At 37.7% G+C, this 25,669-nt stretch overlaps 1 protein-coding gene across 3 annotated transcripts; it reads left to right on the forward strand.

Annotated features, from left to right (window-relative positions):
* Nucleotides 1-25,375, forward strand: CLINT1 (clathrin interactor 1). Of its 3 annotated transcripts, none has more exons than XM_009953729.2 (11): nucleotides 1-99; nucleotides 751-847; nucleotides 2,329-2,437; nucleotides 3,318-3,482; nucleotides 7,516-7,690; nucleotides 12,705-12,948; nucleotides 13,478-13,559; nucleotides 17,933-18,010; nucleotides 21,927-22,222; nucleotides 22,927-23,131; nucleotides 23,605-25,375. In XM_009953729.2, exons 1-11 carry the CDS (start codon nucleotides 8-10, stop codon nucleotides 23,964-23,966), a joined length of 1,905 nt encoding a protein of 634 aa, XP_009952031.1. In that variant the 5' UTR covers nucleotides 1-7; the 3' UTR covers nucleotides 23,967-25,375. The 3 variants fall into 3 exon arrangements, with proteins under 3 accessions (XP_009952031.1, XP_009952032.1, XP_086327026.1); XM_009953730.2 differs by having other exon boundaries at nucleotides 22,960-23,131; XM_086470900.1 differs by lacking the exon at nucleotides 17,933-18,010.
* The last annotated feature ends 294 nt before the right edge of the window (nucleotides 25,376-25,669 follow it).

Raw genomic sequence — 25,669 nt, forward strand, 5'->3', positions numbered from 1 at the left:
TGTGGTTATGAATTATTCAGAAATAGAGTCTAAGGTTCGAGAAGCAACCAATGATGATCCATGGGGACCTTCAGGGCAACTCATGGGAGAGATTGCCAAGTAAGTGATAATTTGGCTCAGTGATGAAGAAAAGAAAGGTGCCTTTTATACAGGAATGTGAAATTTGCTGCTAAATCAACTCTGTGGTATGCTGACTGATAATGCTGAGGACTTGCTGTAAATTCTTATTTTTTTAATGCATAATCTTATAATGTATTGAAAACTGTCAAAAAATGAAGTCGAAGTATTTTTTAAATTCTTGATTTTTATTTATGTAGCTTCATCATTCTTTCAGTATATCTGACTTTCTTGGAGCGTTTAGTTTCAAACTGCTTTCTTGTAAGTTTTCCATATAGAGCAAAACCTGTCAAATTTTTCCTTGAACTTTTTTCTGTGTAAAATGAGTTGCATGTTTGACTAGTTTCAGTGGTTGTTAGGGTATTCACATTAAACATTATTTTCGTTATAAATTAGTAAAGGTTCTTTTACTGCCTCAGATTTTTAGAATTACTTTTAATTTTTTGTGATACTGGTATGTAAATTACTTCTATGTGAGTAAGAAATACAGGTAGCTTTTTCCCTTGTAATGTCATCAAATGTGGATGGGCTTAGATCAAGCTTGCCATCTACTGTCAGCCCTGAGTCTTAACAAGCTGTTGTAGCAAACCACAGAGAATAAAATTTCCTTATTCCTTTTGTTTAATTCTTTAGGGCTACGTTTATGTACGAACAGTTTCCAGAACTTATGAACATGCTTTGGACTCGAATGCTGAAAGACAATAAAAAGAACTGGAGGAGAGTTTATAAGGTCTGTATGTATATGAGCTGGAAGTATTCAAGACTTTGTGTTGGTCTCCGAAGGACATCATGGTTGTTGCTAGTATAATGTTCTGGTGTAGTGTCTTGTTTAGATACTGCTATGTCACTTACTCTACTAGCAACCTAGAATTTCTTTCCTAGCTATATGCTTTATAATTCTGTCACTGAAGTCAAAGATGTTTTTCAAATGCTGTATATGGGGAAAAAAAAATAATTCTGGGTTTAGAAGTGTGTCTAAGATGCTGCTTAATGAACATAATAGAGCAGTTACATTTTGCTGATATTCAAGTATTGGAGTAGCATTCACAGATTGAGTCTACCCAAAGGAGTTGTTACAGTGCTCCATGAGAAGTAGATAAGTTATTGTGCTATCAGAAAAATGTTTTTGAAGGAATTCAAGAATATCTGAAATAAAATGGAAACTAATCTTAATCTGCTGCCAATTCGTAATTCTCTAAAAATTGTAGTTTAGCTGTGAGCGGACCAAATTTTCTTGCAGATCTTATCATATGAGGCTTTTATGCCCTGCTTGTGCTTTTGAAAAAGAACAGAATAATTTGCATTTTTCTTCTCTTTGGCTAATTAGCACGGTACAGAAACTTTTTGCTTAAGATCATATCATGCTGCACTTAAAGTGGTGTTCAATGTTCACTGAATTATGCAACTATAACCTCATTTTTTAGAACCGGTGTATTAGACTAGCTTATATTTTGTTTTTCTTGATGCCAGGATTGTACCAAGACAGAATTAATTCTAAGGCAAGGTTTGTGCTTTTCACAGGTGCTTGATGTTTTGTATTCATAGTAATTGTTTTCCCTGAAGTACAATATAAATTAATATTTAATGCTATCACACATAGCTACTTAATGTTATAAAGACTGCTTGGAATTGTTTATCGGGTTTGGATAGGTTGAAATATAGTGGTAGTTTTAGCTGATAAAGGCACTACTTTGGAGAAAGTGCTTGATTTTTTTTTTGCAATTAAAGTACTATTGAAACTTCGTTTGTTTTGTCACTTGCTTAGAATTGTCCTGAAATGCAGTTCTATATATCCATTGCATCCTGCAGAAGGCTTCTTGAATTTCTATAGGAGTTACTTTTTAAGGAAAAACCATTGGAAAACTGAACAAGAGGCAAAAGAAAATGCGTCATTTAGTAGGGCTAACTTTTTCTTTTAAATTCCTGCTGCTAGCTTTTAAAATAAGCAGGAGCTGATTAAAGTAACTACTTGTGAATTAGTAATAAGAAATTAGTTTGACAAATACAGTTTTGATATTTTAAAGAGCAAAAGGTGCATGTGGGGAAAACGTTTTTGTGTGTGAACCCATAATAAGCATTTATTTAAAAGAGGAAAGTATTAGTACTTACTAATTTGGGGAGGGGGGTTGGTTTTGGTTTTCTATTGCGCTTTTTTTTTTTAAAGATAGAGCTTTTGTTCATGCAATCATAAGGTGCTTTGTATTTTTATAGTCTTTGCTGCTCCTAGCTTACCTCATAAGGAATGGATCAGAGCGTGTTGTTACAAGTGCCAGAGAACACATTTATGATTTGCGATCCCTGGAAAATTACCACTTTGTAGGTGAGCAATAGAAAAATCTTATAAGCAAATTAAAACAGTAGTTGGAGTTGTCAGTCACCTGAACCAGCTTAGAAGCTTCCCCAGTCTAATTAGAATGTGACTGTTGCCAGTTGTGTGAAGAGTGCAGAATCCAAGACGTGGGACCCTAGAGTATTAATTAGTGAAGACAAGAACTTGCAGAAAAGACTGGCTAATAACAACAGAACCAACACAACATGAGTGTTCGGGTTTATATTAAAATATGCACCAGAGACTGGTCCCCTGTGGTGTCCGTAAAGGAATAGCTTTAATCATGTGGGAAGAAAAGGTTAGAGCTCCAAAACACACACATCTGTTTGAAGCTGAGGTTTTTTCCTCCCACCAAATAATATTTACAGTGCAAAGGCAGCAAAGCCAGTGTGTGTTTTGAATGTGAAAAAGGCTGGGAAAGGAGCGTGTTTAGCTTGTACATACAAACTGAAAGCAATTTTTCAAAAATTCAGTTTTGCAATAAGACTGAGTTCTTGCAAATAAACTTGCAAAACCTGTACTAAAAAGGCTGAGGAAAATGGGTTATGTTTTGAAGCATTAAAATTGTTCAAGTAGAGAATATAATTTCTGTCTCTGTTAATCTTTTCGAAGTTTCAGCAGCGATTAGATGTTTCTAAATACACCATTCGGTGTCATTTATCCAAGGATGAAAATTTGTGTTGAAACAAAATATTTGGTCCCTTTTAAACAAATGCAGTGGACCTTAGTAGTCATAAGATCTTTCTCTGACTGCTGTGTTCATAATTCAAATTTTCTTATCAGTTTGATATTCAGTATTGCTCTCTCTGATTTAGTTTTTCCTTTTTGCTCCTCTTGTATCCATTGTCTCTATCCTCCATTACCTAAACAGATGAAAATGGCAAAGACCAAGGTATAAACATACGCCAGAAGGTAAAAGAAATGGTTGAATTTGCTCAAGATGATGACCGACTTCGGGAAGAGAGGAAGAAGGCAAAGAAGAACAAAGACAAATACATTGGGGTTTCTTCAGACAGTGTTGGAGGGTTCAGATACAGTGAGTACTAGGCTTTCTTGGTCAAGGACTGACGATCTTGACTTTTAACTTGGCTTAGATAACACAGATAACTTAAGGAATTTCTAAGATGCTCCTTTGGATGCTTTTTCTTTGTATTTCTTTAACTGTCAGTGTTACTATTATAAAAGAATTTTCCCCCACGTACAAATTTAAATGAATTACGTTAGAGGTTCTTTAACTTAGTCTGGTTTTAGATAATAGCCAACTAGAAACTTACACGTACGACATGGATGCATTGGCTTAGCTGAAACTCGGCTGGCTTGTTTTTATCCATAGGCAGTCTCAGTGTGAAATGAATGGTGCTGTAGCAGAAGCAGATAGATTAGTGCCCTTGTAAATCAGAGTTTCTTTGGCAGTCTTTAATTTTTAAAAAAAAAAAAAGGCGATGATACTTTCCATCCACCACAGCATAAGAATTGCTTCACCTACTCCCGCCACCCTCCTTTAGAACCAGTGGTTAATTTGGGTTAGGGCTTTTAGGGCAGTAATACTGTTTGGGTGAAACACTGTAAATACTATATGCCATTAGACTTTTTGATTTCCCAAGTAATACTTTTTGGACACTTTAAAGCTAAATGGGGATTATCTGTATGGATTCTGATGTCTGTCAGATCTGCCTTTAAATGTACATACTAAGTACCTTGTAAGTGAAGGAGCTCATATTTCAGGAGTTCACCAATACAGTTGTTACTATCTCAGTTTGTGTGTTTTTAAAATCTTACTTGGTTAGCACTATGGTTCCCATGTGCTTTTCGAAGAGAGGCTCCCTGAGGTAATACCAAATTTGATTGCTGTAGACGTGCTAAGTTTGCAACTGGATGTTGGTTGCACAGCAGACCCATAGGCAGGCTGGAAATTTGGTGCACTAGTGCTCACCCCTAAATCCTAGGGAATTGCAGCTGCCAGTGAAGAGGTCATAGTTAACTCCAGAAAGAAAGTTCTAAACTTTTCATTAAAACAAAAAAAAATTACTAAAATATTTACATTATATATTAAAAAATATGCCTGTGAAGAATCACTTGATCATCTGCTCCCTCATAAAAAAAAATCAGAAAACCTGCCATCAGATTTTCAGAAATCTAAATTCCAAAAACTAAAGCATGTGGCCATCACTAATCTCAGCTATCATTGCACAAGGTGCCAGTCCTGTATCTAGCTTGGGTCTGGTACTTGCAATAGGACCTTCATTACTGAGGTCCTTTGTTTAAAAACATATGCACACAAAACAAACCAAAAAAAAAAAAACCAAAACCCGCAAAGAAAAAAAGCATCCAAATGCTATTGATATGTAGTCTGATGTACACTTGCTTCTGGAAATCAATTTAGGCATTTTGCTGAGGCAACTGATGTTCTTCATGTGTGCAGTGAGTTCTGTCAGACTGTTTGCACCTTCAGCATAGTGTGTAAGAGCCTGGCCTTAGAGGATGCAGTGCCATCAGTTTGTCTTTGTTTAGAGAGGACCGTTTTCTGACAGCCTTGGTTAGATGAAGGCACACAACCAGTGTTAAGTTTTGCTTATCAAGTCCAAGTGTGCAGCTTCCTCCTTGCCCCCCAGCCCCAGCTATACTGTGTAGCAGGGATCTGAGCTTGAACCGGCTTTCATGTCTGATGTATCCCAGCATGTTGTCCATGATCCAGCTGTCAGTCTTGAGATGTTTATCTGTGTTTTCTTTGGCCTGAGCTGAGTAACTCCTTGGCCGCTTTTATTAAGGGGTGAGTCCCAAAGTCACAGTGGCACAAGGCTCTGGTTTGCTGGAGTCGGTAACTTCTTTGAGAGAAGGGTTTTGTATGAGTAGTAACTGTGCAGGACTTAAACTTCACCTGTTCCTCTCTGGTGCTGTGTCTGTTTTTTTATTCTTTTTCACTGTGAACCTTAAACTTAGATTTGCTCTCTTCTGATTTTGATTGGTTACTTTTCCATGTTCCTCTGTTCTCCCTTTTCCTCATATGCAGAGTAGTTGAAAATCTCTATCTCCATGGCAGGATACGTCTTGGTTTATTATATTCTTCTAGGCTTTTGCTACCTGCTTGGAATTCTGATGACTGTGTTTTTAGGAAGTACTTATGAGTCACTGCATTTCTACTTCAAGTACATGTCCCTCTGTTCTTTCACTGAGCTTATCTTTTGACTTGCTCTGTGCAGAGTCGTGATCTATCCTTGTATGCTGGTAGAAGTCTTTCTCCATATGCTCTTCAGTTATCATTCGAGTTTTTTAATTTAAAGGACTATCTGCTTTGTCTTGTGTTTCATTTTTATGGTAAAGGATTTTTAATTATCCCTTCATTTGTTGATTAAAGTAAAAAACCCAAAGTCTTTCCTGAAGCACAAAACAAACTTTTTCCTAAGTCAGACTTCTAATCTAAAAGAGTGTAGTTATTTAAATAGAAAATGCTTGTGTTTTCAGAGTTTTCATAGTTCTTTTTGTCCTGAAAATACTGAGCTCTCGGGTTTTGGATTTTTTTGTTGTTGTTTTCAAGTTCCTATTGCCCAGGGAAACCTTCTAATGGAATCTACATTAAAACGCTTGAGAGCCTGACATAAGCTGAAATAAGGTCATTTTATTCTCCTGCAAAATTTAACAGTGGTACATTTCTTAGTAATTTCTCCTGTTTCTGTGATAAAGATCCACTGAGTATCTCACAGATTTGTACAGGTTCTTGACTTTGAAAAAGTTTGTTTATCCTTTATGGATCTAAACAAATATCATTGGAGACTTGGTTTTATGTCTTCAGTAAGAAAATACATCCTCTGGTATATAATATGATCAGACACATATAGCTCAAATTTTGTACCTTGTAGTGCTGGAATCCATCATTTTATTAAAAATGGCTTAATTGAATACATCTTGAACATTACTTGAGCTACAATGTGATTTGTGTGTAACGAAGTAATGAATTTTTCATTCTTCCTTTCTGTTACTCAGTTTTACTTAGCTTAAGTAAAAAATTTAATTAGCATTTCACGTTTTTCAATAGTACAAAAGAAATGCCTTGTTTCATGTGTGTGATGGCCCAAAATATAAAATGTTTGTCTAAAAGTGTTGTCTAGAAACTGAGCTATATTGGATGGTTTTATATACCTGTATTTTCAGCAGAAGGTCTGGTATAAGATCACAATATGAGTCAGTAAAGTGTGCTGTGTTTCTGATAGCTAAGCCTTTGATAAAATGTAAGTGTTGTTTTTTCTTTTAAATTAAACTGAAGTTGACTGAGTGTGTATAAATAAACCCAGGGTTAAGTTTTTTAAACTTTCTTAATGAGATTGTACAGCAAATGTACTTATTTCAAGTAAAACTGTCAGCTGTTTGTAAGGTAAGATGCCAGTATGGAGGTAGATGATTAGGAAAAAAAAGGTTTTGATTTCTTGATAATAGTGTTTAGTGAAGATGTTCAGGGTACTCAGTGGCTGCTGAAAAGGCGAGTTGCTTTACTGCCTCTTCTTATTTCATCTTTAAAAGGATTTTTTTTTTTAATCACAGTGTGGAAAAGAAAGGACAGAAAGTTATGCATCGCACACTTAACGTCTTTCGATATTTTAATACTATGCTTTTACGTGTTCATGAATGTCAGTGTATAAAAAAACCCGTTGATGTACCTCTGAGCAGACAGCTTGGCCAAGAATGGAATAATCACGCATTAAGTGACTGTTACAAAACTGGCACATCCCATTTCTGATAAGCTGCTTATGCAGCCAGGGTTGATTGTGCCTCTTGTGCTTCTCCAGCAGAGTCCAACAGTATCCTGATGTGCTGTGCTGTGCAGTGCATTAAGATTGTGTTGTTGACATAAACAAAAGTCTTTGAATCTGCATTCCTGCCACTTAATGATTGGCATTACGTGCTGTGCCTTGTTGTAATAGTGTTGATTCAGCACTGTGGGAGCTTTCAGTCTGCTTTGAAAACTTGTGAGGTTTATGTATGTAGGGCAGGGGGGCTTGAGAGTGATTCCAGAAAGACCACAGGCACTTTTTTTCTGTTATCTTTAGTATTTCTTATCTTAATACCTTACACAGGTGAAAGATACGATCCTGAGCCCAAGTCAAAGTGGGATGAAGAATGGGATAAAAAAACAGCTTTTCCCTTCAGCGACAAGTTAGGTGAGCTAAGTGACAAAATTGGAAGCACGATCGATGATACCATCAGCAAGTTCCGAAGGAAAGATAGAGAAGACTCTCCAGAAAGATGCAGGTACTAGAGTTATTTTAACATGATTTTGTTCTGTGAAATTGCTATTATAAAGCTCTTTGCTGATTATTAGCTACCATACTCTGGCATTCTTTTTGTCTGTTGGAAGTACGTTTGGGTTCAGTAACTATTTCCTGGACTTCTTAGGCAGCTCTTGCTGGCCTTGGGGAATAATGTAGCTCTGTTGATAGTTAATTCTTCTTGGCTGCCTTCCATTTCTGCCCCTAGCTTAGATAGCTGCTGGCAAAGCAGGGAATTTGGCTGAAATTTCCTGAGCTTTTTCTTGCCTCAGCAATTCAGTGGTCCTCCTTGTGCCAGATCCTGGAGGCTGCCATTTAATGCTACTGTTACTCTGAATGCTGACGTGCCAAAGAAGAGGGAGATGTAAAATTGCTTAGACCTACCTTGACACAGTGCTTCTTCCCTGAGCTGATCTCAGGAAGAACAGACTGCAGGTGACTTACTTAAAAATAAATAAATAAATAAAATCAAGTTCAGTTGAACCTTTCAAGAAACTTGTTACATTTTTCATCTGGCCATCACATTTTTTCGATAACAAAGAAAACCTATCCTGCTTTGCCTGCGAAAAGAACTTTACATGCATCACACTTTAACAGGTGCATTGAATTCTATTATCTGGAGATCAAATTCATACTTAACAGAATCTGAAATTGCTGTAGAGAAAGTGCTCAAATATACTGAAATAATGCCCTTTCGGGAAACAACTTAAAATTCCAATTTGCACTGAGATTTAATTAATTTTTTTTTTACAGGAATATCTTCAGATACAGTCACACTCTTTTATATATATGTATATAAAAATACCTAGGAACCCATGTATGTATTACCAAATTAAAGCAGTTTTGCACTGAAACAGAAAATAATTATAGTGGTGGCATTTCTGAGAAAAAGGCAGTATGGTCTTCTTGCTAGGACATTAATAAATCATAAACCTGGTGTTCTTTGCACACATCAGGGTTCCCTCTTAGAGCTTACTACCAATGGACTACAAAAAGAAGGGATCAGAAGAAAAGTAAACTATTTCAGATATTTCAGATACCATTATACAATGGTATATTGCTGTGTGCTTTTCTGTACTTGCCTTTCAAAAGCAACTTGTCACATGGTGTCTGTAAAGCTCACTGTCCACGTTTCATGTAGAGGATGTACAGTAAACACTTTTTAAAATCTTATTTCATTTGCTTTATTTCTCAATGGCTCCTGGTCTCCTACTTGTGCTGGTATAGAGTCTTGCACCTTCCAGCGTTTCGACAGTCCTTTCTATAGTCTAATCTTTGAAAGCAGCAGCAGCTTATTTTGAGGACTTCTCCACTGTACATCTCTACCCCAAGTTACACCGATCTCTTTCTCTGGCAAATATTACTTTTTTCATTTTTGTTTTGCTCATGTAGTTAGTGATTGTTCCTTCTGTTTTGTTTTTCTTCCATTTTTTGGTAAATATCAGGTGTGGTATTTGTCTCAAAATTTATGAAAGAAATAAACTCAAGACTTGAAATAAAAGGAGGATTTTTTGGGACATACACGGACGAAAACAATTTGGTAGTTGCAGATTATCCTGCCATAAGAAGGAATCCAGGTTGCAGCAGTATGGTGTCTCTAACATTGCTTTGGCTACTAGCCTGAAATTTCCTTTTGGCTTCTGTTGGAATGGTGATTAGACACACGGAAGGTATTTTATCATATTGTTGAAGGGGTTTCTTTCTACAGGGGTCATCAAGGGGTTTCTTTCTACAGGGGTCATCAAAGAATCTAAGAAGATTGAACTCAAGGTTATAGAATGTCTATTTATTCTTAAAGATACGTAAATACAAACCTTATAATTCATGTTGTGTTAACAGAATACTATATTTTGTATGAAGTTAAATATTAAAATGAAAGAAACATGAAATTTTAATTATGTGACTTAAACTCGCAATAACAACGTTCTCTTGTGCTTCATGAAATCCATGCATGTCTGTGTTTTCACACTTCAGCAATTTTTTTTTCTAAAAACACACAAGAAGCCTCCAAAAATGTTCTAGTTTATTTGTAGCCTGCTGCTGTATAACAACATTGAATTAAGTTGCCATTTCCCTTGGAAAAGTGACTAAATGGTGATACTCGCTCAGCTGGCAAATCTGCTGCTGTATGTTCTATTGTTTCTATCTTAATAGCTTTATAAATCATTATTACTTTAGTACTGTAAAGCCAATAAAGGTCTTGAAGCACAAAGAATGTGACTTGCACGTCTTCCCAGTGGTTAATGGAATTCAGATGACACAATCTCTACCTCTAATATACCCACCAGAAGAACATGGCCAAACTTCTGGATTTCTGATGCTACTTGCAAAGCTGGTCGTTTGCATAGAAGAAAAAAAGTAATGCTAATGATGGAAGTAACAAAGAACTTAACCTGTGATAGAAGCCTAGTCTGGGTTTTTTTTTTTCTTTACAAGAAAAAATTCATACTACTGTGGGGGAATTGGATTATGCCCTTGGAAGTAGAGACGACCAGAAACAATACCCTGTGAGGAGGGGGAAAACTTTAGTTTTTCTTTCATATTGCTTGTTAGTTCTTGGATCTTAAGTGAATAAACCAATTGCTGTGCTGAGTCTAGCCCTGTGCGCTGAGGTTCTGTTTTCTAAACGTGCAGATATACAAATGTTCTTCTTCAAAACACTGTTACTTTTTTGTAAAAATTCTTAAAACTCTGTACATGCTTGTTTCTCCAGTATTTGGAAAGGTTGATGCAGGTAACAGAATAGAAAGGAAGCAAAACTTTTAGTACATGTATGAAAGGATGCAATAACCATGTTTAAAGGCAGCTTCCATGTAAAGCATTACTTTTGTAGTAGGGTGTAAGTCAGTCTTAAAGTATCAGTAAACTGTTTTCATTGTCTTAAAGAACGTTCAAAAAAAAAAAAAACCCACACCACAAAATCCTTAAGGCAAAGGAGTGTAATCCGTACTTTGATTTCTGGAAATTGCAACCGTGTACTTCCTTTGCAGAAGTTTTTTTAATTAATGGGTACAATGCTAGCTATAATTTTTGGGTTTAAGTTCATTCTGCAGTTCTCAGATGAAACACTGCAGTTTTGCCATTCTGAGCCCAGTAAACACACTTAAAGGGAATGTCAATCTGTAATTCTTTTTTGTTGTTGTTAATGTGACTGTTAAAGAAAAATAAAAAACAGATCTCCTGAGGCAGTTTGGAAGCAGTACAGGTTGTCATAGAAAACTGAGTATTGTAATATTTGTCCTGCTTTCTGGCATAGATGTTTAATTTCTTGTCTCAGAAGCTTTTAGACATTTATCTTGCTGTAGATCACCAAAGACTAACTTTTTTTCATTCTTACGTTAGTGAGGTTGATCTCTACCAGTTCTGTAGCAATAGCTCCATTGATCAGACTTTGATGGTTGTCAATCACTTCTTCAGCCCACAGAACGTGTGTGTGGACTAGGCAGACTCTGCAGCGATGACAAGAAATACGTTGCAGCAGGTTTTAAGAGCCTTAGTTGTGATTTCCCTGGTCTTAGATACTCTCAACACGTGTCTATAAGGTGACATCATCCACGCTCCTCCGAGGCTTTTGGGATGGATGTACCACGTATGCCGTGCTGATGTGCAGATGAGTCTTCTCTGGGGGCTTGTGTTACAGTCCTGGTGCCGCAAATGAAGACATGGTTCGTGGTCCCCTCTGATGTGTTTGTGCACGTCGGGGGCCGTCTGCAGGAATCCAGAGCCGGAGCTGTAGGCCTGTGGGTGCGAGGCAGGGTTGAAGGGCCTTGGAAGGACGAGGTCAGGCGATGCCATTTGAGCTCGCTTGTCTGTGTGAGGCTGGCTCGAGCAAATGCCAGCAGTCGCTAGGCTGGCCAGCAGCTATGATATTTTTCTGTTTAAAATAAAAAATGAAAAAAGGGAGCGAGCTTTTATATTCACTGATGTTAATGAATTGAGCCATCCCCAGTGGTGAGTAGGTAATATGCATAGAGGAAATGACATATGCAGTGTATGCCAAAAAGCCCACTATTGTTAACAGAGAACAAAGGCTACCCTCCAGAGTATATTGCAGTTACTGTCATATTCCCACTGACAAAGGGACAGCCTTTCTTAAATTTTGCAGTTTTAGTATTCTAATGCATTATTAAGATATAAAACCCTTCCACTTTCAACTGTGTTGCTAAGGGAATTACTATTTCAAAATATGTTTCAATGTGTTTAAGCTTTCTTTACAGCAATTTTCACTGCTATGTACAAATCTTATCTTGATGGTAACAGGCAGCATGACTGTCGGTGGGGAGCAATTGGGCTGTTTGTGAAAGACTTAAAATATAAAAGTAGAAAATATAACAGATTAAACAATATTACACAGTGACATCTAAAAAGGTTCCACCTAAAATGCTGACACCTTTGTCCCTTTACATTTTAAGAATAAATGTGTGTTCTCTGATAGAAAATGGATAGTATCATTGCATTGCATAACTCTGTAAACAGTCTTTTTCCACAAACATTTTAAAGAATTTTAAAAGCCTGTTTCTCTGGAAAAGGAAATGCGTTGCAATAGCAGTGGAGTTCTCGAAACATTGAAAGATAGCACCTGTATTTGGTTCACTGCTTTCTGTCTCTTGGTGTAAGTACTGAGCAGACTTGCCAACTTAACTTTTTGTTGAAGTGTTACATAATGTGTGGGGGAGTTCCTGTCAGAAGGTAATTAAATGTACTGGATTTAAACACCGATTTCCTATTATCCTCTGCCGTGGACTTGCAGTTAATGTTTAACAAAACTTGCTTTTCTTCATCGCTCTTGTACCGTAGTGCAATGCTGTGTTACAGAGATGCATTATGTAAGGGTAAAACATTTCCTTTCTCAAATGTAGGAAGCAGCAGTATTTTTATTATGAGCCGTCACTACAAGGAACTACGGTAACAACCACTCTTGTGGCTTAAGCCCAATACCCACTTAAGTAACTGAGAAGTCCATCACAAATGGTATTCTATTGCTTTTGTTCTTTTAGTGACAGCGATGAGGAAAAATCAAGAAGAGGTAAATCCCCTAAAGCTGAATTTAAAGATGAAGAGGAGACTGTGACAACAAAACACATTCACATTACACAAGCTACAGAAACTACAACCACCAGACACAAACGCACAGCAAATCCTTCAAAAACCATTGACTTGGGAGCAGCAGCACATTATACAGGCGATAAAGCAAGTCCAGAACAGAATGTTGCTGCTCCTACTGCACAGCCTACAGCAAAGGTGAGACAGCAGCAGAGCACAATAAAAGATGATTTTTGGAAACTGTTTTCTTCTAACCTCTGAAGCAATTTTTAGTTCATGGTAGAATTATTGTTATGCAGCCTTCAGGGGAACTGCTTTATCAAAAATGTTTAGCTGAGGTTTTCAAAGGCCATAGAACAGCTCAATTATAATTAATTGTGTGATTGCTTTAAGGTGTAGAACTTTTTAAATATAGTCATCACCAAGTTTTACTCTCTTCAGGAAAGCCAAGGTAAAATCTTGGCCTGAAGTGTGAAGGATTCTCTGAACCTACACACTTACTGAAAAGTTTTCAAATTCTTCAGCTATCATAAAAAAAAAAAACCTGATCCACTAGCTTTTCATTATTTGATTTTAAATGTAGCCACATTCCAGTGATTGTTGGCTTCAAAGACAAATCTGCCATCCCTCCAAAGCATTAAAAAAAAAACCCAGAAGACTTCTCAAAGTCATTTAAGATAAGTGATGACACCATGAGATGAGATCTATTGTGTAATTTCTTCTTCAGGCTTCTGTACCCTCTGGCAGCAAGTCATCTAATGACCTGGTTGATCTGTTGTTTGATGGAGCTAGCCAGCCAGTCTCAACAGGTAGGCACATTTTGGTTTTATTTTCTTAATGCGTATTTTGACCCAATTCTGAGGATCAGCTGTTATCTGTTCCATAGATAAAGAGCAGTAGATAAATTGGAAAATGGCAGCTTTAAATCTTTTGAGTATTCTAGAACCTTTGTAGCAAGGTACTGTGCTATTGCATGGGACTAATAAACGTTAGAAGCGTGAAGATTAACTGCCAGATCAGTCTGTCAGAAGCCGTGTCTGTAATGCAGTTATTTATAATTAACTCTAAAAGCAAGTGCAATCCATTCATGTTCAAGTATTTCTCATAGTGCAATTCAAAGGCTAGGCAGCTAGATGATCTTCATATAAGCTTTCATCTAAAGCATACAGCAGGCTTGTTTCTTTATCTCATTTTATCTTGGCAGTTGGTTGATCCCAACCCTAATGCCAAAAAGAAATGGTTGCCTAAAAGTAAAATTATTCATTGTAAAACACATCCCTCCACTCTCTAAATGTGCAGTTCAGTTTTAAGACCGTTAACCTTCATACGGACTTACCCTTACACTCAAGCTGCAGTTTCTTTTTAGGAGTGTGTTAAATGTCAGTGCATCGCATACAGGATTGGTAGAGGAGTTCAGGGGCTTTGTGGTATGCTTTTTAAGACCTAAAACTTTTAAAGACTTGTTATTGTGCTTACAGGTTCTTAATATCGACAGTTTTGATTGTGGCTAGTGTGGAATAGAAAAAGAACATCCATGCACTGGTGGTCTAAAGGCACAGTTGGGAGAGAGAGTTAACTGTGGGCAAAAGTTTTGTTTAAAGATCACTTTGAATAGCAAATAAAATACAAGCATGTGCATTTTCACAGATAGAAACTTTCTGTGTAACTTCTTTCCATTACAAATAAGCAACTTCTCTTACTATATATAGGATCATGTTCATGTTATTTGTAGAAGTCTGTGAATCTCGGGGACCACAGGTCCTCAGCTTTAGTCTTTTGTTTTAAAGACAATGTAAAATCACAGAGACTACCAAAAAATGGCAGTCCAGGGGCTAAAGGCCCACACGTGTGGCAAGGTGGCTACATTCATGCATATGTAATGACTACTCCTAGTCACTGCTCTCTGAAGTTACGACACTTCTGGGTGTATTGTAGCGGGAACCCCTGTAATACATCACACTCAGGATTTTTGTTATAATGTATGAGCAAAGCCAGTATTGTGAGCACTCTGCGACACGGTTCCTTTCATCACTAGGCTACCAAAATGATACCTCTGTAAGTATTTAACAGAATTTAAAATACATCAGAAGGAAGGGAGAGGGGAATTTCATTGTTAATTTAGTATGAGAGATCTGTCTCAGTCTTTTATTTCTTCTTTCTGGTAGATGTTTAAAACCTCATGCACTTTCATTTTTGGGAATGTGGGTAAAGTTTGTATGTCTGTTCTGAAATACCTGTAAATACCTAATGGTTGAGAAATAAAATTCGTTTCGTGCATCTGTTCTTCTATGCACAAATGCCCCCAGATTTAAGGAACAACTTCTTTTGTGTTATTTTGTATTTTATTAACTTCATAATCAAAGGTGTTCATTCTACATTGGAGTTACTGCAGTGGTAACTCCGTGGCATTTTAAGATCCTGGATCAGAACCGCTACCCCCAATCAATACCGAAACTTCTCCTATCCAGTTCTGGGAAAAGAGATTAGAGCCTTTTTTTGGTTTATTTATATACGTATGTGTGTGTGTTTATTTTTATGTAAAAAAATAAAATCACATTGAGAATAGATGTTTCCACTTCAAACTGAGCCTTCCCATATTTCAAACAGAACTACAGCAGCTTCCATATTACAGTGTATTTGAATCTTTCATCACCGTGGCTCACTACATCTTTGCTGTAGTAAGCCTTTTTTTCTTTTTGCCTTTTTTCTTCTTTTTCCGAAGCAGCATTTAGAAATGGTGTTGAGAAGAGGCATATTACCAGCTGGTCCTGCTAAATAACCTCTTTGCTGACCTAGGAAGGCAGATGGAAAGGGTTCATTTGTAGTGACAGATCTCGCATGGGAATCTTTGAGGATAGCTCATGTTGAGAAGATTAGCGCTGTCCTTCACGTGCAGGTCACTTGTTATGACCACTGTTCCTTGCAGCACAGGGTGTGGGAACATTCCCAGTGTCAGGCAAGACACAGGGAAAGGGTCAAATGCAGCCTTTGATCTATCCTGTGAAGGAACTGGCAGGGAAGTTGTGTGAATTCAGGGAACTCAGAATTTGCTTATCTATGTATTTTCAGGTGCAGAGATGTGGAAGATTGGTGAGGCTTGGGGGGTTACATGTTACTAAAGCATCACAATACGTACGTGAGGGGGACAGTTGGTTGCCATAAAGGAGCAATCTGTTTGAGAAGATGGAGTATCTGTGGTTAGACCTGCTGAAAGTAATTTTTTGGTGTTCTTTAATCTTAGCTGATGATACCTTTCTTTAGAGAGTTACTGCATTCAGCTTAAGCTCTGCCACCTCTCTCTGGAACTCAGTTTCATTTGAAAGCAAGACAATAGAGGTGGAAGAAAAGTTGACTTGACTGAAAATGTTAAGAGGTTATTTTGAGTTTGAACCTAGTTCTGGTTTTAAAATTAAATTAATCCCTAGATACTTTGTCAAACAGCCCAGGGATAATAGGCGTAGCATGAGAGCATTGATTTTTTTTTTGAGAATGTAGTCCAGAGTGTGTCGTCTGTGTTGCTCATTCTGGTATAAACCCTCAAACCATTAACCTGTTCTGAACTCTGTAAGGACACGTGTGATGAAAAAATGATTTGAAAATGTTCATTGCGGTAGGCAGAGTAAACATGATCAGAACAGTTTTTTAGCTTGACATTTCACTGGCTTGTCTTAACTCTTTTTCATTCTCACATTGCAGTCAGTATAAACTTGTATATAAACATCTGTAAGATGCTTCAGAATTTGTATTGAAGGAATTTCTTAACTTTGTGTGAATCTTCTTCCTCTTGAAAAGGTGGTAAAAGGATTTCGGTAGTGCTATATTTCTGAAAAGTCAGAGAGATGATCCTTGCATTCACTTCTCATCTTTTATATCATATGCTACCTGCTCGGCAAGAAAAGACATTTCCCCTTGGAAGAACAGTCGCCTTCCTGGCAATGTCTACAGTAAAATAACATTAAAAAGAAATACAAGTACACATGTATTAGAAAGTGAATGGTTCCTTTTATTACTGCTAGCCATTTATTAAAAAGGAGATGGTTCTAGTTTAATTAACCCAGTTGAGAGTAGCAGATGGGGCAGAATGTCTTGCAGCGATAAGACAATTCAGAAATGGCACCAGATGTTGGAAGCTGTCCCTGGTGGTGTTTGAGTGCAGCACAGATGTTCCAGTCCCACCTGGCTAGTTTCTAAGCACTGCAGGCTAAGCAGCTGTGATGTAACCTATATAATGTACGCATAACACTAAAAGCAAAATAATTGAACTGCTGCAGCTTCTTCTAAGGGTGGGGTGCTTGGAGGTGAAATCTTTGAGGACAAACAAATAAGGTCAACTTCTTAGCTTTCTCAGGTCAGTGGAATACCTACTTAAAAGCAGTATCAAAGATAATTGGGTGATATTTTTTTTTTTGGTAAACTGTTGATTTTTTGGTTGGTTGGGTTTTTTTTATTTAAAAAAAAAAAAAAAGAGCGCAGTTTTCCAGTGTGATTCTTAAATCTTTCTTCTGTTTTTATACCTTGGCTTTATTTTTTTAGTGAAAAATTGTTACTATGCTGTATTCAGAAATTAATAATTTATATGCTGTATACGAACGTCTGGTTGGAAAACTTAATGTTCTTGCTGTAGAAAGGAAGCAAACTTATAAAAAAATGAACACAAATGCAAGCTCTGTCCTTGAAATCCCGATTCAAGATCACTGCAGAATCATTCATGCTTTAAGTAACACAAAAACTAAATATAAGGTGACATGTAATTTTTCATAGTAAGCATAATAAATTAACTTTTATACAATAAGAATGTTTGGCTTTTATGTATTACACTTCCAAAGTTTTAATTTTACAAACTGCCAAACTAGTAGCATCCCTTACTAGTCAAAATCTTGTTAACCTTTTTAATCTAAATTTATTTTTAGAGATAGCAAGAAGTTCCATCTTTCGATTCTTCCCTAGGAAAACAAAATTGCAGTCTGCAAGGCAGTTGGAAATAATCCGGTTTATTGTTACTCAGGCTTGTATAAATATAGTGTGGTGACGAACAGGAAAACCAGCGTTGACTTTGAGAGCAGAATCAATAAATCCATCTTGCCAAATCCAGAACAGCTTTTCTTCATAAATCCCACATGCAGTTGTTGCAATAGATCTTTGCACAATCCTGTAACAGCATTTGGCTTACTTCTGTTTCTAGGTGGATCAACTGACCCCTTTGGAGGATTTGCTGATTTTAGTTCAGCTGCTGCTTCAGCAAGTTTCCCACCATCACAAGGTAGGATTAATTTACAGATTGAAATGCTGGTTTAGGGCAGAAAGAGGGGAAGTGATGCCACATGGCATTATTGAGAGTTACTTCCCTTTCCAGGGCAAACTGTGTGTATGTAACTGGACCACCAGTGCTATATTGAGTTAGGAAGACACCTACTGTCTGGCACAGCACATGTCTCGCTGGACCTGAATCTTTTCATGAACTTGATTTTAGAAAAATGTTAGTAGGAGTTACAAATATATCCCTGTTCATCTACTAATATAATAAAGCATATAGTAAGACATAAAGTAAAGACATAAGCATCTAGTAAGACATAAAACATAGCTCCAGGTCTGATTTTGAAATGCACTGAAATAAGATATGACTTCTGGAGTGGAAAAGTCAAACCTGAAATAAACACTTATGGGTATAAATGCTGGCTGAAGAGTGCTCAGTAAACAATTTAAAAGAGAGCCCAGCACATCCCACTTTTGCAGTTGTGGGCAAGGAGCTATTTTAGTTGGAGCTCTACAGTGATGAATGCTTCAAGATGACAGTATTTGTGTCTCCAAAATGATTGGAAAATTGGCTGTAGTGATAGGACCATTTGGATTATTAATCATCATAGTCTTCCCAGTGTTTTATGTAAGGTTATTCAACAATTTTATTTGCAATAAAAAGCAGCCATTTTTCTAGTACTTCAACTAACGGTTTGCAAGCTTTTCAGATACAGGTATTAATTATTAAAAAAAATTTAGCTGCTCTGGTGGGATAAAAAGTCTTGTATGAAGTGCTTGATAGTGTGGTTTGCTTGCTTGTGATAAGGCTGTGAACTGAAAAGTTGCTAGAAGGGTTTTATGTTGCTGTTTGTAGTTTCCAGAGATGTGCAGAGAGTTCAGATTGGTCTTAAGAACTTCAATGTTATGGGCAGGGCAGTAAATTAAATGGGTAAATTGAACAAAACCAAAAGATGAGATCATGTTCAATGGAAAACAGCAGCCTGCCTGCAATTAGAAAAATAAGAGTCCCTAATGATGTCCTCAGCTCCCAGCTTGTTTAGAGAGACACAACTATGTTGGCCTTGTCAGGTGGCATGAGGGGAGCCCAAGACAGGCTATTTCCAAAGCTTCCAGTCATTTCTGAGTTACTATTGGAAAGCCTCCGATGTTGGAGGGGAATTTAGTCAAGTTATGCCTTCCATACACAGTACTGCCTTACCGATGGCTTTTGAAGCTGCATTTGTGGGATGAAGCTGACCAACACTTGATTTTAGCTTGGTTAAATAACAATTTAATTCTTCTTTTAGGAGAAGCCTATTAAATAAAAGATATCCAGATCTTACTTACAGAATCATAGAATACTTCAGTCAGGCTGAACAAGTCCCTGCGATCAGCAGAGCAAGATTTTAGTCCTGCTGGTTGGGACAGCACTCGCTTTCGCCCTGGTTGTATGGCATGCAGTTTAGAGCTGTCATGTGTCCATGCGGTTGGCTCAGTGCAGTCATTTTGCGTGCCGACATACAAGTGTTATGTAGATGTGGCCACTGTCTGAAATAAGTTTCCTTTAAAATCAGACTGAAAAAGAATATACTGTGAAGCTACCTAAAGCAATCAGCTTCCTTCAGATGGAGTGTTTTTGGGAGCCCACGGTGCTTCCCAGACAGGACAGTGCTGCAAACAAACATGAAGTGGAGGGAGCTGGCTGGCTATCTTTTGGGAAGTTAATCTGGGCGGTAGTCATGCTGGCGGCAGGGGGTTCTCGTCAAGGGTGTAGGATTAAGTCCAGAATGAGAAGAGAATAGCAAAGAGGTTGATCAGCAAACCTACCTGCGAGCCAGCTTTTAGTCAGCGTGTTTGTATCTCTTCCTTTACTTTGCTGTGTTAGGAAAACTGTACTGGGCATGGATTAGTTAATACACCTTTTATTTGCTTGGTAGGAAAGAACTGCTCTAGGGTTTTTTTTTTCCAGGCTTTCTTAGTCAAAACTGAGGAGTTTTGCAAACACAAAGCCGCCTACTATGCAAATAATTTGTGTGTTAATACAGTCTAAATTGATACAATCCTTTATCTGCATTAACATGATTAATCTATTCCAATCACCATTATGCAAGGGACAAGGAGTCCTGTGAAGTGATTAATCATTCCTGAACAGCGTAAGCCCCTCTAGGAATCTTTTCCTTCTTGATTAATCATCTTTGAAGTTCTACTGAAGGGGCAAAACCTTATCCCTTTTACCCCCACTCCCATTATTGGTACTCAGTGCACAGGTCTGAACATAGAAGCAGCACACTCAGCATTTACTTATCTATCAGGAATATTTAAAGTAGGTTTTAATTTTTAATATGTAATACTAATTGAAACATTCTAATATAGCCCGTCTTTGTGAGGGAGATCAAAGCAAATGTTCTGGTGAGGCCCTAAGCTAATGAATATTAGTCCACTTCGTGCACTGAAGTTGGCTGTACTTGGATCTTATGAACAGATCTACTCTTCTACTGTTCTTTAAATTCTAATGTGTTGGTAAAGATAAAGATGACTAAAGGTTGAAGGTGTGTGGTGATAATTGTTTACAGGGAGTATAAAAGACTACTGCAGTTACCTTTTGAGTGGGTAGAATACAGCTTAGAAAAATTGCTGTGGGTGGCCATTGCAGATCTAGGCGTTGCATAGGTTAGGATGCAGAAACTGGCACTGCATTCACCTACCCCAGCTGGAGTCTTCATTTGCTCATCTAAATAAATTCAAGGGATGATTTAACTGTTCATTAGAACTCAAAAGTCCATTTCGTAAAAGTATATCGGTGACATAATCAAAAAGCTGACCTGTGCAATGCCCCAAACTTGGAACAAGACTCACTGTGTAGAAATGAGAGCTGTTTAAATGGCATTGCTTTATTTTTAGCAACTCCTGTAGATGTCTTTGAAAGCTCTTTTTCCCCTGTCGCTCCTGTGAAATAACCCTTTTCTTGTTAATAGAAAAACGTGGTTTTAAAGGAGGTAACACCTCCTCCCGTTTGACTCAAAGGTTATGACACATTCTCAGCTCACTGGTTTGTGTCTCTGGACATCTGTGATCCTGAAATAGGTACCATTGCAGTTGTCTACGAACAGCTTAGACCGTTAGGCTCTGATAGAGAGAGAACTGTAAGTTACTGTGTTTTGATTTAAATGCTTGTCTACAAAATCCCTGGTATATTGAAATGAAACAAAGTTTAAGTGTAAGGAACTAAGAGTTCAGCAAAGCTTCTGCTGGGAGAGTTGCTAGATTCAAGATTGAATTTCTGCTTCAAGCCAAGGCATTTCTTTCAGGAATCAAATTTAGAAAACTTAGCATGTTTTACATGAGCACTTCATGGGATGGGAAGAAATTATTCCTTATCACCTCAAATAAGAATTCCTTGGCAACCTGCTTTCAAAGTTCTGGGTTTTTGCTCCCCTCAGCGTCATTTTATACAAAGAGCTACTGATTGTATGTAACCGAATTTTGAAGTAGTCTCTGTTTTATCAAGTGGCTCATTCCTGGCAACTGTTCTCTCAGCAAATACCAGAGCGCTGAGATTAAAAGTTGATAAATATTATCAAAGTTCTGGGTGTTGTTTTGACTAGAGCCCCTAAGTTATCTTTCAGTCCTATTTCTACTAAAGAAAACCTGTCCCTACTTGTCTTGCATCCACAGGTGACAAGTTATCAAACATCCTTCTACTTTCTGTGCACGGGTGTTTCATATTTCCTTTGCTACCTTGTTAAAATTGTTGGAATATTCATGAGAAGGAATGATGTCCAGATGGAGGTTCTACCTGCAGATGTTAATCTGGACGGACACAGATCAGCTCTCATTTGTTTCAGTTCATGGAATATGGCATTTGCTCAGTGCCTTTCTCTAAGTCTGCTGCCTTTCTTCTCTCTGTCTTTCTTCCTCCTGCACTGTTGCCTTTCCTTCAGGTACAGCAACAAGTGGAAATGGAGACTTTGGTGACTGGAGTGCCTTCAACCAAGCTTCTCCTTGTCCCAGTGCTTCATCTGGAGAGCTCTTCAGCAGCACGGCACAGCAGCCAGCTATAGAGCTCTTCAGCAGCTCACAGCCAGCTTCTGGCCAGCCTCCAACTGCTTCAAATTCTGCTGATCTTTTTGATTTGATGGGCCCCTCTCAGACAACCATGACCTCGTCACAAAGCATGAATTTCTCTGTAATGACCTCCAATGCTGTGGGCATCAGTTTACCCATGTCAAGGTCACAGGTATGCCGCTATTTGTACAGTCTGCTAATGACCCTCCTCAATTAATCTTTTGCATTCTCCTTAATCACAACATTGAAAATGAATCCATTCCACTCCTGGGATCCATACCTAGTCACTCACATGTTGTGATCAGTGTTTTGTAAGAAAGTTGTGTCCAAAAATGTCCTGGGAAGAAAAGGTGGCAAATGTTCTTGAAAAGCCTCCTTTTATAAGCTAGTCTTCTCTGAGATGGTCTTCATTGTTCTGTGAAGTGTTGCTGCTTTGTTGGGGAAGACAAGGTTGATGATATTTGAAACCATAAAGCCATCCTCCACAGATTGGTATAGGTTTCCAGCCTCAGGTACACGGTGGTGAAGACTGGTCTGTTCTCCAAACACAGGTGTGCCTCCTTCAGTGGAGAGTGTTTTTGGAAATAGAGCAGGTCAGCTTGGTGTTAGGAGGGAAAAATCAGTATGTTTGAGTTCAGAACTTGACTGCAGATGATCACTGTCATTCTACACACTGATAACGGGAGCTTGATGCTCGCTTACAAAATACTCTTTTAACCCATTCTGATGGCATAACTTGGAAGAGCTGAAGTTCATGGCTAAAAATCTCATTGGCTTTTTATTGTCTTCTGTGGAAAAATTAACACTTGTTGTTTAGTCCTGATTCCTATTGGTAAATTGTTTCATGTGGATCCCAACAAACTTTTCTTTTTTTAGCCCCTGCAAAGCGTAAACACTATGATGCCGAAGCCTAACCCTGTTTATAATGCAAGCACAGAGATGGTCCAGAAGAATGCAAGCAAAACGCTACCCTCGACGTGGTCAGATCCCAGTGTAAATATCAGTTTGGACAATTTAGTACCTGGGATGCAGCCTTCCAAACCCCAGCAGCCATCACTTAATATCATGATGCAGCAACAACGTAAGTGATTATTGCACTGTTTTGCATGCACGTTGAGCCCTGTCTGCACGTGGTAGGTTGTCCTTGGGATGGAGTATTCTGTCAATTACTATTTTCTTACGTTTAGTCATAATCGTTTCTTAAAATACTGTGACAGTTCTGACACAAGTGGTGTTTTGTGGGTGGAGACTGACGTGCTAGGAGGCTGGTATCAGGGCATGCTTTTGCTGTAGATTTGCACCGTTGCCGTATTTGATTTCAGAGCTTCTCTAGAATATGCATAGCAGCACGTATTGTTGTAAAATGCTATTTAAAACTTCATAAAAGTTTTCAGAGTATTTACACAGAAAATAGGGAAACAGGAGAAATAGCTACGGTTTTGGCCACTGTATCTTTCTTCACAACAGTTACCGTATGAGTTACTTAAAATACCTGAGCACTTTCAGCATCAGATTCCGATTGAGGATTTTTGCATCCTGTTCTCTTTCTGGCAGATATGCAACAACCTATGAATGTCATGACTCAAAACTTCGCAGCCGTGAACCTCAACTCCCAGCCTAACATGATGCCTGTTCGACCCCAGACGAGCCCGTTGATGGGAGGGCCCGTTCCTGTGGGGATGGGAATGCCCAGTGTGATGTCAGGTACCATGGGAATGAGCTCCATGGGACCCACGCCTGTGATGAACCAGGGGATGATGGGAATAAACATGAACATGGGAGTGCCAGCTACCGGAGTGGGTTTGATGGGCACAATAGGAATGGGGGTACCCAATATCGCTATGACCTCTCTGACTCCTGGGACTGTACAACCCAAGCAAGATGCCTTTGCAAATTTTGCCAATTTTAGCAAATAAAGATTGTAAAATAAATTGAAATAAAAATAAAATAAATGGGCAGACTGAATGAAGGATTTCTAGCTGCACAAATATGGCTGGGGAAGGGATGGAAAACACTGATCAATACCTTTTTTTTTTTTCTTCTTTATCAGTTAAAGTGTCTACATAAAGAACCAAAAGCTATTTTCTAAGTGTTGAAATAACTAGTGTTCAAATTCTGGAGAGGTGAAACGTTCTTCTAAGGAATGTTTTAGATGATTTTGCAAAATAATTTGTATTGACACCATCAAAAAACCTTTCCTGCATAGAAGAACCAATTTTAACTTTGAGACTTGGTGGAAGACTGGAAAGGGCATTGGGTAAAAATGTTTGAATCTAATTTTATACTTTTCTTTTTTCTTGAAGAGCTTGACTTTCTTTTCCCCCTCTCCCTGATCGCTTTGTCATAATTGGATCATTCCTTTTACTACCACTGAGTCCACAATTTAAGTCACTCAAGTACTATGATCAGTTTTTTATAAGAATATATATTTTTGTCCAAAAATGGCTTACATATGTGATTATGGCTGATTCAAAGGGACCTGGAATGTATATATACTTTTGCTAATGTTCCAGCCACACTCTGCTGTATTACCCAAATTTTTATTGTAAAAATCCTCTCTCAGCAATTTGGTGATCAACAGATTTTTGGGGTCTTAACATGCTTCTATTGTTATAACTGATATCCAGTGCAAGTCTGGGAGAAGCTTTATCCAAGACTGCTGGAAGGTTTCCTTTCAGAAAACTCCAGAAAATGCACTTTCTTGCAGTTCTTTTACAGTGGCACTGAGCATCCTTTGTACCACCAACATCCCTACGGAGCCACGGGTTTAGGGCAGCGGCAGCAGTCAAAAGGCAAAAATACTTTTTTTTTTTTTTTGCATCATTACAAAAAATTAACAAGGTGAATTACACTTAAGTTACGTAAGTCTATAACCCTACCTAATCCAACAGCATTGGATCTTAGCTTTTATACAACATTTGGTGATTTTTTTGGTGTAAATATGGCATTAGCAGCTGTGGAATCCAATAGAGGAGTAAAAAAAAATATATATATTAATAAAGGAAACCTGTAGCAGTCAAAGATTTTACTGATTTACTGAAAACAAAAGAATGAATTAAGGGGTTTGGGGTTTTTGTTTTTCCTTCTGTAATTCTGCATTTATGTTCACATGAATCATGATTCTAGAATCTGGAATACAAAGACATTGTTATATTCACAAGCTGGGAATATTGTTAAGAATGAGCACTATACTATAGGTATGAAATTTATTGCCTCCCTTTTCTTATGTTGGATTTCTTTTTTATTATTAAATTGATAAAACTTTGTTTCCATTGTATTCAAAATGTTCTGTTATACATAACATTAAAATGTTCATTAAAATCAATGTTGGGCTGCTTTTCCTTTCATTCCATTTGACGTTTATGAGAGCATTTGGGAAAAAAAATAATTATAATTTGGGCAAAGTAATTTTTATAAATAATTTAAAATTGTTTAATGACTTCTTATCTGAAGCCTCTCCTATCTGGCTCTACTGTTAAGAATTAAAAATGAAGCAGGCAAGATATCCTGACCTGCTCCAGCCTTGCTAATGCTCCATCTACAACATTTCTAATTAGGCAGAAATTCATGTACTTCAGCTAAGTGGTAATGAAAAGTGATTCATTTGCTGAATAAGAGA

This window comes from Leptosomus discolor, chromosome 10 (genome assembly GCF_034619465.1).
Source record: "Leptosomus discolor isolate bLepDis1 chromosome 10, bLepDis1.hap2, whole genome shotgun sequence".
Classification (NCBI taxonomy): domain Eukaryota; kingdom Metazoa; phylum Chordata; class Aves; order Leptosomiformes; family Leptosomidae; genus Leptosomus; species Leptosomus discolor.